Consider the following 19398-nt stretch of genomic DNA (forward strand, 5'->3'; position numbering starts at 1 on the left):
GATTTTGGTCTGAACTGCCATAGTTTGCCTACACATATCAGTGAAGTCATTGCCATGATGTGCTTTAGAGAACAGAGAGTATGAAGAAGTCATTTCTCTGCCTTTCTGTAGTTTATTCTGAGGTGTCTTGTATTTATTTAATCACGGATAGTAGATCTAAAGTTATGTTGCAAATCCTGGCAGTTTGTGAAGCCAAGAAGAAAAAATGATTATGACCTCCCACTAATGAGAGTTGTACTTTTAAATTGGTAAGGAGAGAATATTTACATATACTGTTCTTCCCTGTCCCTGCCCCCTCCTCGAGAGTACTACTGCTATTCATATGTATTGTTTATTAGTAAAACAGTCTCTTCATATGCAGCTTTTTTCTGGATAGTGTTGGAGGAAGGTGCCAGTAAAGCTGCAGAGATTGCGGATGCCACTCTAAAAAACGTATACCAGGCAATGGGAATCCTGCGGAGATAAGCAAGCTTTCAGATTTCTGAACGCAGAAATCTGAAAATCAACTTCCTTTTCCCAGCATTACATGGGGCATAAGCCTAAAACATTCATTTTATTTAACTTTCACGCGTATAAATTAATATTTTTTCCGGGAACTGTCTCTGCAGAACTGTGGCCAGTTGAAATTTGTACAGAGAAAATTTATAGTTTTAATATTTGGATTATTTGTCAGAACATGAACTTATTTAAACTACCAATTCCTTGATAATCAAGTGATGGAAATTCACTTAAATATCTTGCAGGTGCCTGAGAAGAATGTTGGTGTAGATTTTTTGTGTTCTATTGATCGAAGACCCATTCCTTGGTTGTCTTTCTTCTCAAATTCAAGCGGATGCCATTGTCCTTGGATCTTTAACCAATTCAATGAACAGAGAATCGATTGCAACAATGGGCTTTTGATAAGACGCGAACTAAATAGAAAGATGAAATAGATGGTGAGTATAGTTATGGTTATTGATTAAAAAAAAATTCCCTTGCTTTCAAAGCGATACGCCAACTTAAGATCAAAATGCATAAATGTACCTTGTTAGCATATCTTGAAGCAGTTACAAATTTCTGCAAGTGTTCTCATGTTTTGGTGATAAATTTCTCCGAGCTGAATGAACTTGGCGAGGATGGCTACATGCTTGGGATAATTTTTAATGAACTTGGCTAGGATGGCTACATGCTTGGGATAATTTTTTTTCCTTGGAAAACCAAACATCCTCGAGAAGAAAGGTAGGGAGGGATGAGGTTTGACAGAGAGAGAAGTCGGCTGTTTGGATGGACAGAAAGACATCCGAGGAAGGAAGGGAGGTATACCTCTCGTCTTTCTTCTTTCATGACTTAAATTTACACTATCTGATTTGGAGAGACGGCAACACAATCAACTGCCATAGACATCGATATCCATTTTTTTACAGTTTTCTTATCCTTTAACTCAGGGGCTCGGAAATGGAAAAGCAAGTTGAGAGAAAAAAAAAGACGAGGGATTGGAGAATCGGAAGAAAAAAAGTAGAGGGACTAAAAGCAAAGGTTTGTTTGTGTTAAGAAATCATGATAAAAAAAAAATCTTATCACGAAACGCAAGAAAGAAGGGCATTCTTCGAAAAAACTAGTACTGGTACTAGTAAAAATGATATCGTTGTTTTCTGCAACAAATCCCTTGCTGACATGGTCACCATCGTCAACCCCAACAAGAATCAGTTACTCTCAGACACTTCGGCGGTGTTGTACCTCTAGAACTACAAATGCGTTGTCGTTTCCTATTCCTTTCTCATTAACTTGTTCCCGTCTTACACAAAAACCAAATGCTCATACCACTACTAATCTTCAGGTCCAGGGTTCTTCTTCTGATTCTAATAAAGAAGAGCAGGAAGAAGAGTATAAGGTATTGACAGCAGTGAAAAGTCAGTACAATGACATTCTAATCGTTGACACTCCTAAAACCAGGATGCTGCTCCTCGACTCCACTCGTAATTTCCTCCTCATCCACCTTTCTTTTCTTTTTTTCTTTTTTTGGGGAGGGGGTGCTTTTCTTGTTCTTTAACGTATGATGATGATGATTGATTATACAGATAATGTTCATAGCCTTCTTTACAAGGATGGTCAGAAATGGACTCGTTCATATTGGGTATGTATGCTATGTTAAGCTTCCTTCCTTTCTAGTTTTTGTTATTTAATAAAAGCAGCAATTCATGTCTTTGTCTGTCCATTTTGAATTTTGAACTGTGAAAAATAAAATATACATCAGTTTTAATTTTCACCTAATTAATCAGCTCCATTCGTTATGCAGGATGAATTTGCTAGTTTGCCAGCTATTATTCCACAAGGTCCCGTTGCAATATTTGGCCTGGTAGTTATTTTCATCTCCCTTTAGCGTGTTTATCTTCTTGAACCTATGATTATATTTATCAAATCAATGAGTTCGCATGTACAGTGAACTTTTCTAATTGTCCAGGGTGGTGGTACAGCTGCGCATTTGATGCTTGATGTGTGGCCTTCATTGCAGCTTGAAGGTTGGGAAATAGATGAAATTGTAAGGACAATGATAGAGTCGTTTAAATTTGAGTGCCCTATTTTCTTTTCCATCCCAATTTGCCTTTTTTACCTTTTTAAACATAGCCCCTTCAAACATTTTTCTTTTACTTCTGTAGGACTAATGTTCACCTTGTTCTCATGGAGATTTTTACTGCGCCAAATATAGTTATAGAGTACAGGAAGCTGCTTATGATTCAGCTTTGAGATTTAGGGCTAAGTCAATGTCAGTGGATTCCCTAGTTGCTTGTATTGACACAGACGCCTATGTTCTCAATGAGAAACCTTAGTTATCTTCTTAGTTCTTGCATGTTATTCAGGAAAAAAAATCGAAGTAAATTCATGGACTAATCTGAAGTGCTGCAAATAATGACTCGCACCAAAAACCTTCTAACAATAGACTTGGTTATTGTCAAATTATGGACTAAGGAAATTTTCTGTTTTTAAATTTTTGGTGGATTTCTGCTGTCAATAGAAAATATTTTCAGCCAACCCTTTCTAACTGCCTTGGCTTAATTTCCTGCAGATTATTTTCTGAGAAAAAAATGAGGCTAATTGGGAATTTGTTTATTGTTTGTGCAATGATGTTTGCAGTAGCAAAACTCTTTGGTCCTTTTCCATTTAATATTGATTGCCTCCTTACTGAAATGGATCCTTTTGCATTAGTTGATCAATAAAGCAAGAGATTATTTTGGGCTATCGGATCTTGAGAAGCAAACTCAAGCTGGTGGCATGCTTCATGTTGTTGTTGGTGATGCCCTATGTTCCTTGGAAGATGATGGTAGAAAATATGCTGGTGAGGAGGATAATGACCTGTCTATTTTGGTTTAGAGCACGCATGCAGGATTTGCTCATTTTCTGATTTTACTGTATGGATGTTTGGTCATTAGTATGATTAAGTATTCTTTCTTGCTAGCAAGCCCCCTTGGGGTAATCATGGGTAGGTTTTGGGAAGTGGAGGCAGGTATTGAGGTATGGTTGCTGTAGCAAACTTGAAGAAAACACCCTGTTATGATATATTTAGGAGGGGAAACACAAGTCCTGCTTGACTGTTCATGCCCGAATAACATTCCTTTCAGCTAAAGCTTGATCTGTAGCATTTCTTTTTATTAGATCCACTTGTATCTTAGTTAGTCTTTGCCATTAATTCACTTTTGTTCTGTAAATTTGTATTGTTTGCTTTGTTCAAGCTTTTGGTTTCTTCCTCTTTTCACTAATATATGGCATCAATATTTTTCAGGCATTGTCATTGACCTGTTCTATGGGGGGAAGGTTTTGCCACAGTTACAAGAGGTATGTTCCAAACGTTTTTGTTTCTTATACTATCAGTGGCTAGTTTTGCAGCTTGGTACCTGATTCTTTAAGTTTAGTTGCCTGTCAAATTATCACTCTTAATGAAGTCATTGTCTCATATAAGCACAACAATTTATGATAATTTAATGTGAAGCACTCTAGTCTCTACAGCCTTAAATTTGGTTAGTTGTAAGAAGCTATAAAAACACTTGTAAGCAGGATTTTTTATATACATATAAACGAAGGAAGCTAGAATAAATTCCCCCCCCCCCCCCATATCTTTGAAGAACATATGCATGTTTATGGTATGAGTTTATGACACTGCAAGAGACAATAGGAAGCCCATGGAGTGTGAGTTTTTAATAGGATTTGTACGGCGGACGTCAACTAGTTAATGTCTAAGTTTTTTCAGTATCAATCACAGGCTTGACCATATGTTAATTGCTAGCACTTGCTTCCTCCTTTCCAGGGCATAAAATTTGTTGCTTGCTTTAAGCAAGAATCAAAAGATCATTGAATTTTTCTCCAATTGCATGTTTAACTTCTTAAGGACAAGTAGTACCACAGGAGTCCTTTATAATCACTCCAGAACAGGAATCATGCCCAAGAATTTAAAAAAACAACTTTATTTGAGAACCATTTAGGGGACTGCTAGAAAAATTAAAGGGCAGTGGCCAGAACTTTTTGCACTGGTGGATGGTAGATGTATGTTTGACTGAAAGTTGGAAGCGCTGGCCATGAGGTAGCAGAGAGCACCCATGTTCTGTTGGTCCATTGTGTTTTGTTTGTGCATCTCCTATCCATCTAGAAATATGAAGGTTAAATTGTTATAAGTTTCCATATCTGCAAAGGATGCTAACCTCAGCTTGAAGTGTTTCTGCCATAACGTGAAAGAACTTCCAAAAGCATAATTCCAGGGCTTCATGGTCTGGTGGTTACAAATATTGGCTTTTTCACAAGCAAAGATCTCTAGTCTATTAATATGCATTTACATGTTATCACTGAGTGCAAGTTAGAGAGTGTAACCCTCCTTAAGTTAGGGTATGGTACTATGGATTCTATAATTCATATGTGAGTTTTCTTTAGAAACATAAATCTATATATCCCTTGATCTTGCCATTATTTTTTTCTCCTTCGTTAGTGCTTATGTATAACAGTTTTACATATCTAAACTCGGTAATTGTGTTTGACAGGTAGCAACTTGGTTGGAACTGAAGGGTAGATTGATACCTAATGGTCGCCTTATGGTGAACTGTGGAGGCATTGAAGAATCAGATGCTATAAATGAAAGAATCAGTACTAAATCAGTTGATAATGCTTGGGTTGAAAATCCAACCATCAAGGTTTTGTGTGAAGCATTTCCTGGACAAGTATGGCATTTACTTTACTAACATTTGATACAATTACATTTTTTCTGATTCATCATATTTTAACTGAAGACAACCAGGAATTCTTCATTTTGTTTTGCATTTTGTTTTGGTGGTGGTTATGGGAGTGAGGGTTGCTTTCCTACATTGAAATGTAGGGAGTATAAATGGTTGGGACTTCAAAAACAAAACCAGTAGTGAGTGTAGTTACATATATCTCAAGGTTGTGTATATAATTTATCCTTCAGTAAAATTAAACCCTCCTACACATGCCTGATTTTTTTAAATGGTTGAAAACCGGTCAACATATTGAAACCTGTTTGAACTATTTTTTGGTTTTCCAGATTCAAGCTTCTACTAGTGGAGAGCTGTATTTTTCTATGCTTTGAACATTAAAAAAAAAGTACTCATCTGTACTCCAAAGTCCAAACATTGCAAAAACCAGGCTGTTTGAACTATGTGTGATGTCATTGTTTTGCCTTTGAAACAGTTAAAGAGCATTATTTAATTTAGACTTGAAAATTGGACTGCAAGAAACTGCTTTCAAGCTGAATTTCCCACATAAATTGCTGAAGGATACGTCATTAAGATTCCTTGTTCAGTAATTAAACAAGATGTGGAATCAATTATTAGGTGTGCTTAAATGCTTGCCTAACAGCCCCAAAGTTTATATATGAACTGGCATTTGCCAAGTTAGTGTTCTTAAAGACAACAATAAGCTTACAGTTTGATTGAAATTTGATTGCTCAGCTAAGCTGGAAGAGAGTTCCAGAGAGTGAAGGTGCAAATTATCTTGCATTGACGGGACCCTTGCCTGATTTGACCTCATGGTCTGCTATGGTCCCAGACCATTTGAGTGCAGCTGTTAGCAAATGGAGGCCTTGCAGCCCTCTTCCATGATGGAGATATTCTTCTTAGCAGGGTTATATTGCAGCCAAACCAGTTTGTTGAGAAACTATACAGTCAGATTTGAATACCTCTCAATCAGCCATTCAAATGAAAGATCTTAAGCTAACCACGAGTGTACCATGATATTTTTAACACAATTTTTTGCATTTTTTCCTTCCTTTCATCTTGTACTTCTCTTCAATCAACTATTCTCTTACAGTCAGGAGATGTAGTGTCATCGTGTTTCATATTGTGGAGCATCTCTGGATGGTTTCTTGAGGAGATATTGTGCCCATTATCTTTTATATCAAACACTAGTTGCCAATAGATTTCCGAAATGGTTGTTCTTTGTTGCCATTGTGTATCGCAGTTTCAGTGATGGTACTAAGCTCTTTCAGTTTTCAACTTTATGTTTTCTTTGAATAAGAAGTCCTTATCCACAGGGGAGAAAACTTCTAAGCAATCCATGGATATTCAATAGAAGGGCATATCTTATTTTATGATTTCTTTTTGCAGAACAATTCTTTCAGCGTATCAGTTTGATTTGCCTTCAAATATTCTTCTTTGTATCTGTATCTCCCTGCACTTAAAGGTTTGTCATTAGTTTTTTTCTCCTACTGTTCGTCTGTGTTGATTGCTATAGCATGTGTAACTGAAATATTCTAGTATGTGCGTATTCATAATTCTCAAAAGAACATTACCATTGGAGTCCATTTTGGTTTCAGGATATTTCCCACCGTTTATACACGATCAAAACATTGCCGAACTTGTCCATCCTTGGAAAGAGAGTAGGGACGGTGTCCATTTACTCCTTCCATTGTCCATGGATCCTGGTCTACATGCTTCTCTCAGATTAAAACCCTAAGCTTAACCCGTGCTCTATTTGCTGACTGGTTTTGAAGGAAGGAGGGATAACCAGTCTGGAACAGGGCACCTTTATGAATTTTCCAGAGCCTATTCAGTCTGCACAAGGTTAAAACCAGCATCCTGGGATCTCTCCTTCACTGGAAAGTGGCAACACATTGCATTTCCAGGAGGCTGTTTAAACTTAGCCTAGCGGAGACCTGAATTATAGAGAACGCAACAAAGCCGGGATGCTTCTACCGACAATAGTGTGTTTTCAGCAGCAATCTAGGCAAACTAGAGAGATATTCATTGCAGTTAAAACACCATCTTAACCAGAAGGCTTATAAAGTATGGTACAACTGTAAATTACAACAGGCTTTCCTGTTTAAAAGACCAGGATCAAGCTCTGTTTTATCTGCCATTCCTCTCAAAGCTAACTCCTACCAAATACTCAACTTACTGTACAAAGCAAATCCTAAGATACTACTAGAGCATCATGGGAACAAGTATCACTCCAGAAAAAAATTAGATCCTCTAATAAAGGGCAGGACCGGTGTTTAGGCATGCACACCATTGCAATTGCTGTATATACCGTCTGCCGGTATTTTAGCAAACTTGGTTGCATTTCCATTCTGGTAGAGGCTTATTTTTTTGGCCATTCCATTGGGAAACTTGTGAGTGTGTAGGAGAGGATCTAGCTGGCCACATGCTGCTGCTATCAGGCCTTCAATTCGAAAGGTTGATTATCAAATGTCAATGTCAAGACATTAAAAAAAAAAGAGAGTAGTTTTTGGTTCAAGATGAGAAAAAAATATTAGACTTGCAATATGGAGAAGAGTAAGAGATGAACCTAAGAATAGTGCAGAAGGTTTCCCTGGTCTTGACTTGAATTCAGGGTGGAATTGAGTACCAATATAGTAAGGATGATTAGGCAGCTCAACTATCTGTCAATGAGCCAAATTTAACTTAGAATAACTGTAGGGAACTATTGATCCTAAAGCAATTTGAAAAATGGAGAACAGAATGCAAGTCCAGAACCGCATACCTCCATGCGTTGGCCAGTTTCATCCTTGCCGGTGAATGAGAGCCCAGCATCTTCCAGGGATGATACCATATCAGGATTCACCTGCACAAATAAGACTTTTTTATCATTTCTCGACTAACTATCTACTTACATGGAAAAGATATGCATCTTGAGTTCTTGACGCCCCATACCTCGTATCTATGACGATGTCTCTCATCAACAAAACCTCTATTGCCGTACCTGACAGAATCCAGAATTCAAGGTTTAGCCAATCTCGGATATTCACAAGTAAACAGTATTGATCTACTTGTTGCATACATATTGCAGGTTGGTTTATGATAACTAACTATGTTGTAAGCACAAGTTTCTTCTCGCAAAATTCAGTCTGGTAATATGAAAAACAGACTTCTACATCATCAAAATTTATCATTTACATGGATATAGGCACCGCCATATCAATATCTGTTTTCAAGCCACTCATTTACTTACAATTTCGCTGATTTGGAGTCCATGACTTGGAAATATGTCCTCCTTGACCCAAGACGCATGGTGCCTCCCAGGTGGGTTTTTGAGCCCTGTTGATGAGGAAAAATGTCAGACTAAACTGGAAAACGCCGACGACCAGTTGGCTATGTAGTTCAAAATTGAGGGGACAATATAAAACCTCGGGCATGAATACAACGCAGGGACTCTTGGTGTCAGGATCAAATTCCGTGCTGTTAGCATCGTGCAGGCCAAGGATAGATCGTGCAAACTCAATGACTGCGATTTGCATTCCCAGACAGATTCCAAGGAATGGAATTCTGTTCTCTCGCGCATACTTGGCTGCAAGAATTTTCCCTTCCACACCTCTGTCACCAAACCCTCCTGGGACAAGAACTCCATCTGCACCCTGCAGACATAGGCTAGTCAGACGGCTACGAAAGAAAGTAAGCAGAACTTTGAGGGCTTATATGTTTCTAGTATTAAAAATGAAAATTAGCTTCAAGCGTCTGACCATTAGCAATACAAACCTTTAACAACTTCCATGCAGCCTTATATGCATCAGGATTCTGCACGAGGAGCATTCAAGTCAAGAAGTGAAACAAGGCATAAAGATTAGTCTATACGATATCAGTACTCCGAATTACTAACCTCTCTTGCAGTTTCATCCTCAATATCGCTAGCTGGAACCCAATCCACAACAAGTTTCTTGCGGAGAGAAACAGATGCATGCAAAAGAGCCTGCCAGCAGTAAAATAACTTTTATCACTAGGAAAACACCATAATATTATCTTTATTATGGGTATAAATGCATGTTTCATTCGCATAACATTTCAAGTGGCACAAATCAACAATTACAAGTTTTGACGATTGTGAAATTATGAATGACGAAAAGCTTCATGACAGATAGAGCTAACATTGTTGCAGAATATGTCTCACATTTCTAGGACTCCCTTTGACGCACTTCAACTGAAGTTTGCGTGCATGAAGAAAGAAATATTGTAAAACTAATTCACCAAATAACAGCAGAAGGAGGACAGCAGAAATCCAAAGACATGCAATGCGTCTATAACAAATTCAGTGTTTTACGAAAGGTAGTTGAGTGGTTAGATACAGGCTGTCTGGTTCAAAGTCTGACATCTATTATTCAAAGTAAGGCAGAGCAGCAGCAACCTCAGGGATAAACACAAAAGACTTCATCGCATGACCACGAGAAACTTCCCACAGAGACGGTAATTCTAAGCTTTAAAAAGGAAATGATAGATATAAGCGAACCTTTAGCAAAGAAAGGTAGGAATCTGAAAGCCCTGTATACTTCCCAACAACGGCAATTCGAACCTGCAATTCACAACTTAGTACATAAAGCTCAGGTAGAAATTGCTAAATATGTGAATTGAAATTTGCTAAGACCCACTGGTTCAAGTAACATGTCGCAGAATTCAGCCCTAGAGGTCCATTCCTTTAAATTAGGCTCCCTGGCAACGCTGTAAATTACAAGACAATAATTTAAGGATATCAGCAAATGGAAGATATCACGCAATGCATTATAGAGGGGGGAAACAATGATAAGTGGGATCACTTGACAAACCCAGGAAGGTTCAGCGCTCCCAAAATTCCTTCGTGAGCCTTCTGATCCTAATTGAGAAGAAACACACCATAGTTTAAGAATTAGAAGCAAAGCAATGGAATGAATGTCAAAAGGACTACAAGTGTACTCACTCTTAAAAGCGAAGGAAGGTGCCAGATGTTGGGAACATCATAGAGAGTGATGATATTTTCTGCCTGGAAAACTCGGGGTCTCAATAATCTTGCAAAGTAGACAAGAAAATATTCTAGTAACATGCATGGAAAGGTTTATCCTTGTAATCAACTTACTGGGACATGGCAAAATTGAGAGAGTTTCTGCTTTACGTTCTCTTCAAGTGCCTGTAAAAGAGATTCAAGTCCATAATCTGAAGTTCGCAGAACTCACAATCACTACAAGCTCGCATGTGTTAGTGTGTGAAAGACCGAGAGATTTACCGATGTGCTGCGACAAGCTAAGATATTTGGTGTCAAACCTAAGCTTCTCAGCCCCCGAACACTGTGCTGAGTTGGTTTTGTTTTCTGAAAAGAGTAAATACACTGTCTTTTATAATTTGTTCATATGGACTAAAAAGATCCACAGACAATCATCTTATATCCACTCAATATATACAGAGACAATATTCTAAGCAGCTTACCTGTTCACCAACAGCACTTATAACAGGCACAAGGCTGACATGAATCAAGCAGAAGTTGCCAGCGCCTGTGAAACGAGCATCAATTAGAAGAAGTCGACTGGTTAGAAGATGCAAAGGCAAGAAGAGTCTTAAACTGCATCATGTAAAGTTTCGTAGGTAGTGGTCTTACCCACTCGGTATGAAAACTGTCCTAGAGCCTCAGTAAATGGCATGGACTCAATATCTCCTGCACACAGGAAAGTTTCTAGTGACACAGAAAAAAATGGAGAACAGCTCATGACCCATTCATCAAGAAAGATATTGTTAATTTACCTATAGTTCCACCCAATTCAATGACACAAACGTCAGCGGGACCAGGCTGTCCGTCAACTGGTATCAATGCCACGCGTTCAATCCACTCTTGAATGGCATCTGTGATGTGAGGGACAACCTGCAGTTTGCAAAAATACATAAAGAAGATGAACTATACATGGAAAGTTTATGGTAAGCTACAGGACATTGTAACAGACAAATTCAGCTAGAGAAAAACCTGCACAGTTTTTCCCAGATAATCTCCCCTTCTTTCTTTGTCAATAACAGCCTGCAATTCAACAGGAAAAAGGGATAACTAGCTTCAGTAACAAGGTGCCAGCTACTTCTAATGATCTTTGTTTTTTCCAGCTAAAAAATGTGTAACACACATAGAAACATGAAGTTTAAACCACTTGCCTGGTAAATCTTTCCGGTAGTGATATTATTATCGCGTGTCAACTTGATATCTAGAAACCTCTCATAATTTCCAAGGTCCAGGTCCACCTTTACAGCAAGATAAGCAAGTCATTTCTTTTGGTCTAGATCAATTTCCTATCTTTCATAAAAGTAAACAGTCTGATTTCGTATTTTTCTGTTTTCACTCATAAAGAGTAAGAAATGTATTAGTCCACAGGTTTAATGGGTATGATCTAGCATGATCGTATTTGGTAACCAGAAACAGAGAGAAGGGCATGAGAATCATCCAAGAGTAATTTTAAACAGATTCCATATATTTTACTGCTATGGACTCCAATTCCGAAGGCATATGGAGGCCGATCTTTTGAATCTCAGGGAATTCCTCTCAAGGATGTGGAGTCCAAGAAATTTATCTGCATGCATAAGCTGCTATTTTGCTTTCTCAAAGAACCCCCTCAAGAAAATCTTCTTGAGAACATAGAAAAATATATGAAGGAAACTTATCTACCTCTCCACCATCATCTAGGACATACACTTCTCCATGCTCAAAGGGTGACATTGTTCCGGCATCAGTGTTTAAGTATGGATCTGAATTGACAAGGAAAAAGATTCAAGAAATTATTAGCATGAACAACAATCTGAAGTATCCTAAAGAAGTAGAGAAAACAGCGACACCTTCTTATCCTAATTGAGACATTATGATTATTTTAATGAATAATGGAAAAGAAATCAAGAAGACCACATCAAAAGATCATAGAAAAGTGCAAAGCAACAAAACTTAAGAACAAGAAAACTGTCAATGGAGTTTTAACCAATCTCGATATAGGCCCATTTCCAGAAATCAAAGAAATGAAAATTAAACGGAAACTTGTCTTTTTACCAAATATTTTAACTTTATAACCTCCAAAAAGTAGAAGTCCTGATTACAAGTCCAGAGGAGGAGGAGACACTTGTCAATGATTTATTTTCAGAAGTCAATGGGTAAAAAGGAAGGAAAAAAAGAGAGTAGGATTTCTATGCAGTGAACATGAGATTTGGTTGGAGAGGAGAAGCACAAGAGGTTGCAGCTGTATTTTCTCTTAAGGAGTAACAGTAAACTTGGAAAGAAAATGAAATAGAAAGGAAGGAAGGTGCAGAAGAGCAGAGCAGACCAATCTTGATAGAAGTAACACGAAGTCCACAGGCCTTAAGAAGAACACCAATACTACTTGCTGTCACTCCTTTCCCAAGTCCACTCACTACTCCTCCAGTAACCAACACGTACTTCATTTTCTTCATCCCCCCTCCTTTGTTCATCTTCAACTGTACCCTATAAAGTTTCCATTTTTCACAAAAACGAGATCAACAGAAGAAGCAGAACAAGGTAGCCAACAAACAATAACTAAAGATAAGAAGCACTGTTACAGAAAGAAATATTAGAAGAAGGGTAAAAGACCTTTGTTATAGTTTCCGTGAACTTAAACCACCTAGAGAAAGAAGAAGAGAATGTTTGGCAATGATTAGAGTTCAGGGCCTTGTTCAGTAAGCAGGAGGGTATCGTTTCACTGAAGAAGGAAGCTGAAAAAAAAGGGTTGAAAACAGAAACAGGGTTTGGATTATGGAAAGTGTAGCTAGTAACAAAATGAATGATTGATGAAGAAGGAAGATAGATAAAATGGAATGAAAATGGTTTAGCATTGGCGGCTTCTTATATGCATTTTGGCAGGTGGTCACCCCGCTTTTTCCTTGACTAGCACAGTAAAAAAAATAAAAATTCTCAAACTAACATAGCCAAAAATATATATATATTCTAAATTAACACAGGAATTGATTCTTGCATATAAAATACATGCAACCAAGTGTGTTTACCCATGCTACATGGGTCAACTAACAAATTTCCATTTTTCCATTTCTTTCTCAAATAATTAACCTATACAAAATTCTAACGTGCAATTTTTATAAATATCCAATTGCATTAAAAAAACAAAAATAATCTAATAAAAACAAGAGAGGAGAGGAAAAGAAAGAAAGAAAAATGCCTCATAAAAACACCAAAACTCTGACAATGAAACAATCAATACCATGAGAAATATATTGATGGGATGAATCTATAAACACTATAGAAAACCAACTTCAAAACTAGTGGTAGGTGATAAGTGTGGTCTGAAGACAGCAACACATCTAGTTGTTCATATTTTATATGCACGTATCAATTATTATGTTAATTTGGAAATTAATATAAGAATTTTTATTTTGATTTTTATTTTTTACTGTGATAGTATAGGAAAAAACTCCCCTCTGCCATCCCCTTTTCTCTAACTTCTATACTGACTTAATTTTAATACAAGTATAAATGTCTCCTTAATTTCTTTTTAACTATGACCACGTAACTTTTTTCTTTTTATTTATTTTGTAAACCATATAAGAAACGAAAAGGTTTTTTTTTTTATCAACGTGGGTGTCCGAGCCAGCTTGGACGCACTTTGACTAATCCCACGAGCCCTGAAGTTAACTACCATGTAAGTCTCCAGTGACCATCATATTAGCAACCACATGACTCGAACCTGAGACCATAGGAAAAGCAAACCCTTAATCTCAAGCTATTACTAATGTACCACTTACTAGATGATTAGGAAAAGATTGTCTTGTTTCAGGTGTTAGGAATTAGGAAGAGCCATGGCGGCCTCCGCCTTTCAGCTTCCTTTTTTAACTATTTAAGTTTATCATCTATATATATTCTTTAATTTTAAAATTGCATCAACAACCTTATTGTGAATTTCACTATATCGACTAATTTTCTGCCTTTTTTTTCAAAAAGAGGGAAATTTGGTTCTTCCAATCTTCATCGAATGATCAAGTGATTCACCTGCAAGGATCTGAAGAAAGATTATCCAGCACCATATTTGGAGGCAAGATGAGAAGGAAAGAAAGCTTGAAGAAATAAAAACAAGCTGGTGGTTTATTTTTCACTCGTTTTCTCCACGCTGACACTTTAACTCTGTTATATATTTATCTCATTTCTCATGTTATCGTCCTCATTTAGCTTGACTTGAGCTAAGACTGTACTTAAAATAATGTTATGTAACTTTGAAATTTCTTCTAAAAAAATATGAACAGTGAATCTCTTCTTGTTTTTTCAATTTAACCCCATGTTTTTTTATTTCTTTCTTTCTTTTTAATTTTATTTTTTTTCTTCAATTTTATCGTCAGAGTTATACAAGAAATTGGGTTAGAAAGTTTTAAGGTTGACTCGTAAAATCAAATTTAATAAAAATATTAAATAATTCTATATAATCTAAATATTTTTTACTATGTTTAAAAAAAAATTCGATCCAATCGACTTCCTCGCGCAGCCCTTTAAAGTAATTACTTGTCTAATTGCTCATGAGAGCAAATTTGGTGCATAAATATCGTAAAGAAGATGCATAATTCTTAATATCTCCAAAATTTAAATAATCTTTGGATGCCATGCATTTTCTTGATGATGTAAAGACCATGGACAGTTGATGCACGTGCACCAAATTTGTCATGTTTAGTTTGTTTAGTACACAGAGATGCCAATCTAATGTCACTCATTAATTAACGGAAACTGAAGGTGGGGGTAAATTCTCTTACCATAGGAAATAAATTACTATTCATTAAAATAATATAATAGGTAAGCAAGTTTACCTTTCTAGTAAAAAGTAAAAACACAAGGCTTTTTACGAGGGGTAGTTGAGTTCTTTTTACGGGTCCACAAATTAATATTTTTTTTTTATTATTAATATGGGTCCACAAGTTATTATTGATTTTGACTGAGGTGGCTTGGTTTTTTTCCACATTAATAACACTGTAGAATTATTTAAATGCCTTTAATGGCAAAAGATTTGTTAGATTTTGAATCTAGGGGCTCATTGAACTTTTTAACTTTTTTAACAAAATATAATGACTATATAAACCTTGAAACTTTATAAATTTTCCAATATTTGTTATTGAATATAGACCTCAGTTGATTAACTATATATAAACATCAGTGGATTACAATGTTTTGTTTCTTTTTATTATTATTGTTATTGAATATTTGTTATTATTTTTTAAAAAAAAATTGTTTTCGTCGATTTCATATTTTAATATTAGAGTAATTGAGAATTTGATTTCGTAATTTGTTTCCTTTTATTTTGTCTTTGTATAGGATTAGCATGATTTACGGGTTTACTAAGATAACTCAGGGTTGTCTTGGTTTACGGGTTTGGTAGGATGTTTTTTTTAATTTGACTTGACTTTTTTCATCATTTATTTTTTTCTCATATAGTTAAAAATAATAATTTTAGAGAAAAATCATGTTATTAATATAGTTAAATAAAAATAGTTTAAAAAAACAAATTATGATCTCATTGGAGTTCATAACCTAAGTTACATGTTTAACATGCTAGCCTGAGTTACCCAATTCATAGATTTCGCTAGTTTATCCATCGACCAAATATGTTTTTTTTTTTGTTTTTGATCCTTTAATTGTTTTTAATATTTTTTTTGTTTTTCAATATTGAATTGGTTGAGAAATATACTGCACTGCATGTTTTATTTTTGTTTACTTTTTACATGGTTATCACTGTTTCAAATAAATATATATTTTTAGGTTAGTGCTTAATTTTATGAGTATCTATTTTTATCATATAATATTTGAATAAAAATAGTTTATAAAAAAAGTTATTAAATCCAGCAGGGTCCATAACCCGGGTTGTAGGGAGACCGAGGTCGATCTAATTTATCATTGTCTCAATAGTTTTTTTTTAAATTATCATATTGAAATTTTTTAAAAGTTAAATTATATTTTTACCAGTCATCAAAGTTATATTTGGGCCCATGAAATTGATCAATTCAATTCGAGGCATCTCTCACGTGGTTTAATTGAAAACTTGAGTTAGATAAATAGTTGAATTAATAGATTTCAAGATTGACTCGCGTGATCAAATTTAATGATGCTGTCAAAAACTTTTCCGCTCTCTTAATATTTTTTTAAAAAAAATTATTCGACCTGTCATGAAACACGAGATAATAGACTAGTTTTCACTAATTTTTTCTTTTACTCAAAATTTAAGAGTGTGAGAAACTTTTTTCACCTGATACACCAATTCATATATAAATTATCTATTTAAGATTTAATAAAAAAAAATCTCAATCCATTAAAGATGATCGTATGATAACCTTGCCACTAAAAAAAAACAAATACTTGATCACTTGAGTTAAATGCGTGTTAATAACGTGGATATTGAACAAGCGTGTTGAAAAACTCTATCACTTTAAGATAAATCAGTGGTACTAGATTAGATGTCGAAAGGAAAAAGGGGAGACCAAAAGCAAAGAAGGATGGCTGAAACAAAACGGGAACAGGTGTGGGAGAAAGTCCTCCCGCGCGTCCCCAGTACTTTGACAGGCATGGCTGCCGATCAACTCATCACATTATTTTTTCATATATTTGTAAAGTAATATTCAAGGCAGACATTGATGGAATCTATGCAACTACTTGGTACTGGAGGACTCATAATCTTTATCTCCGTCCAGCTGACCATGTAGCCATTATTATGGCCTGATGTAAGAGACCAATGCTCCTTTGCCGCTCTTGGTCCACCACTTGACCAAGGTTCAAGCTAGCATTGGCACCGGCAGCCCTATGCCCCAATTTATGATCTATATATCCCCCCATCCCTCCGGGCTGATCCTGCCATGGCCACAACGTCGAGGCTGCCTTCTTGTTCTTGTTTAACCAATAATTAATTCGAGTGTGTTTTGGAAAGTTGAGTTGTTACTCTAAATGTGATGTGATATGATAATAATAGGAGTAAGATTGGCGCCCTAATATTATTTTAGAATATGAATTGATATTCTAATCATCGTATATAGTTTCACAAAATCGGAAGGCTCATTCTGGAAAAAATAAACCTCTGGGCATTAATATACAACAAGGGAGTGTTTGTGCAGGCGTGGAAGCAAAGGATATTCCATTTAGAAAACAAGATACATTGAAATAAAAAGGCTAATTGGTTCTTGATCGGTGCCCTTTCCGAAAGTCCTGAAAAGCGAAATTTAAAAACAAATGTGGTCAAACATTCATTCACAAGGATAAAAAGATTGAAGCATGCACGATATATATATATATTATTATAGTCTACCTTTCAGGTCTCCTCCTTTTTATATATATATATATATAAAAGAAGGAGACCTGAAAGGTAGACTGTAATAGTATCCTTTTATTTTAAGATTTTATTTGTATTTGTATTTGTATTTTAAAAGGATAAAAAGATAGAAGCAATATATATATATATATATATATATAAAGAAGGAGACCTGAAAGGTAGACTGTAAGAGTATCCTTTTAATTTAAGATTTCATTTGTTTTTGTATTTTTTTAAAAATATTATTTTTTAAATTATTATTTTTTTATTTTTAGATCAATTTGATGTACTAATGTCAAAAATAATTTTTTTTAAAAAAATTATTTTAATATATTTCTATATAAAAAATACTTTAAAAAATAATCATAATACCAAATAATGTTTAAATGGACTATCTACCTACCAACTAACTGATTCCACCTGAGCATTCAATTTCCATCCCTAATATTAATATTTATACGAAGAAATTTGTATATAAAACACTAATTTTAAGTAACCTATTTCTGAATTTTCAAAGAGGATAAGATGTTATTACATTATTATAAAATCTCGGAAACTATTATATTGCTGGTTTTTAATATATAAAACCTCGTATTTATGAGCCCTAAAACTAAAAGGAAAAAAAAAAACAGAGAGCTGAAGGAAAAAACAGCAAGCTTGGTTTTGAAGCTGACTATTGTGGTGTCTTCTTTAGCACGGGCTAGTTTCTTGTTCTTTTATCTTATGTGAAAGAAAAAAAAGAAAAAGAGATCGCCCCATGACCCCATTGAAGCTGATTATTCAATATATATATATATATATATATATATATATATATAGAACTTGGGGGTATATATCCACATAATTAAACTATGCAATTGCAGCCCTTGTGGACAACCAACCGTTCAAAGGGGGCCCTATTGCACTCGACATAGAAGATCTTGCTAGTCAAAAAATTTACAGTTCATGGAAAATATTCAATGAATGTATCGTTCCCTTTATCTTCATGATGTTCATAGTCCAATTTTATTTTGTTTATTGCAACTAGGCCATTACGGATACTGTTTTTCTTCCGAGCCAATTAATTAATTTGTCGGTTGATGGATGGCTAGAGAGAGAGAGAGAGAGAGAGAGAGAGGGGGCAATCTTTTTGTTTTTTTTAAAAAAAAAAACAAGAAGAGGGGGAGACCAACTTTTTTTACAGACTGAAAATTAGGAAAATTGCAAAGTAATTGAGTGATTAAACAATTAGGGTTTTTTCGTTTTAGTTTGGTGCTCAAAACAGGTGTGCAAATAGGTTGACCAAACACATGAGATCACCTCGAGAATTAAAGTTGAATTAAGATAATTTAAAAAATAAAAATAAAAATAAAAATCTTGTGCAGTTGCATTTATAGGTTAACCTAGATGATGCCCACACTCAAGCTTTTTTAAGTTTGAACCTAACCTGAAAGTATGACAACTTCGACGGGGGAAAATGACTAAAAAAATATAATAAAAAAATAGTGTTAAGCAACATCCCACGTGGAGCGTAGATACTCGCCTCTTTGATGTAATCGTCACTGTCGAAGTACTTGGTATGGCATGGTAGGTGTGGATTTTATTTTTGAATATATGGTTCTGTGCTATCGCCATGTCATCACGTCAGTTTTACATGTCACCACGTAAGCTGTTGCTTCGCAAGTCAACGTCTTTGCAGGCGATCCATGCTGCATATCTATTGGTACGGTTAATTATAACAGTATAAAGATTTTTTGCTTTTTCCCCCCGGAAAAAACTTAATACTGTATTGAATTTCATACGGTTTATTTATTTTTTTCAAATAAAATAATAATAAATAAATATTTTTTTATTACACAGTAAACAACCAAATAAATACAAAACGAGGATCGGTAAAAACTAGCACCGACGTCCACGCTTCACCACAAGGCAAAATTATC

At 35.5% G+C, this 19398-nt stretch overlaps 2 protein-coding genes across 4 annotated transcripts; one reads left to right on the forward strand and one right to left on the reverse strand.

Annotated features, from left to right (window-relative positions):
- The first annotated feature begins 1060 nt into the window (after positions 1-1060).
- Positions 1061-6470, forward strand: LOC7477773 (uncharacterized). Of its 2 annotated transcripts, XM_006368779.3 has the most exons (9): positions 1086-1296; positions 1425-1955; positions 2058-2113; positions 2276-2335; positions 2441-2518; positions 3184-3313; positions 3758-3810; positions 5004-5180; positions 5928-6470. In XM_006368779.3, the coding sequence occupies exons 2-9, from the start codon at positions 1616-1618 to the stop codon at positions 6075-6077; spliced, it is 1044 nt and encodes a 347-aa protein (XP_006368841.2). In that variant the 5' UTR covers positions 1086-1296; positions 1425-1615; the 3' UTR covers positions 6078-6470. The 2 variants fall into 2 exon arrangements, with proteins under 2 accessions (XP_024440767.2, XP_006368841.2); XM_024584999.2 differs by lacking the exon at positions 3184-3313 and having other exon boundaries at positions 1061-1296; positions 2441-2498.
- A 727-nt stretch (positions 6471-7197) lies between these two features.
- On the reverse strand, positions 7198-13018 carry LOC7477774 (uncharacterized). 2 transcript variants are annotated; one of them, XM_024584978.2, is made up of 22 exons: positions 12784-13018; positions 12500-12657; positions 11857-11936; positions 11349-11435; positions 11170-11220; positions 10953-11070; positions 10810-10866; positions 10641-10705; positions 10441-10524; positions 10294-10344; positions 10138-10200; positions 10007-10053; positions 9833-9902; positions 9694-9756; positions 9070-9159; positions 8949-8987; positions 8600-8827; positions 8425-8510; positions 8127-8175; positions 7957-8037; positions 7762-7855; positions 7198-7635 (listed from the first exon to the last, which is right to left on the reverse strand). In XM_024584978.2, the coding sequence occupies exons 2-22, from the start codon at positions 12642-12644 to the stop codon at positions 7469-7471; spliced, it is 1815 nt and encodes a 604-aa protein (XP_024440746.1). In that variant the 5' UTR covers positions 12645-12657; positions 12784-13018; the 3' UTR covers positions 7198-7468. The 2 variants fall into 2 exon arrangements, with proteins under 2 accessions (XP_024440746.1, XP_024440741.1); XM_024584973.2 differs by having other exon boundaries at positions 9998-10053.
- Positions 13019-19398: the final 6380 nt, after the last annotated feature.

Source organism: Populus trichocarpa, chromosome 1 (assembly GCF_000002775.5).
Source record: "Populus trichocarpa isolate Nisqually-1 chromosome 1, P.trichocarpa_v4.1, whole genome shotgun sequence".
Taxonomy (NCBI): Eukaryota; Viridiplantae; Streptophyta; class Magnoliopsida; order Malpighiales; family Salicaceae; genus Populus; species Populus trichocarpa.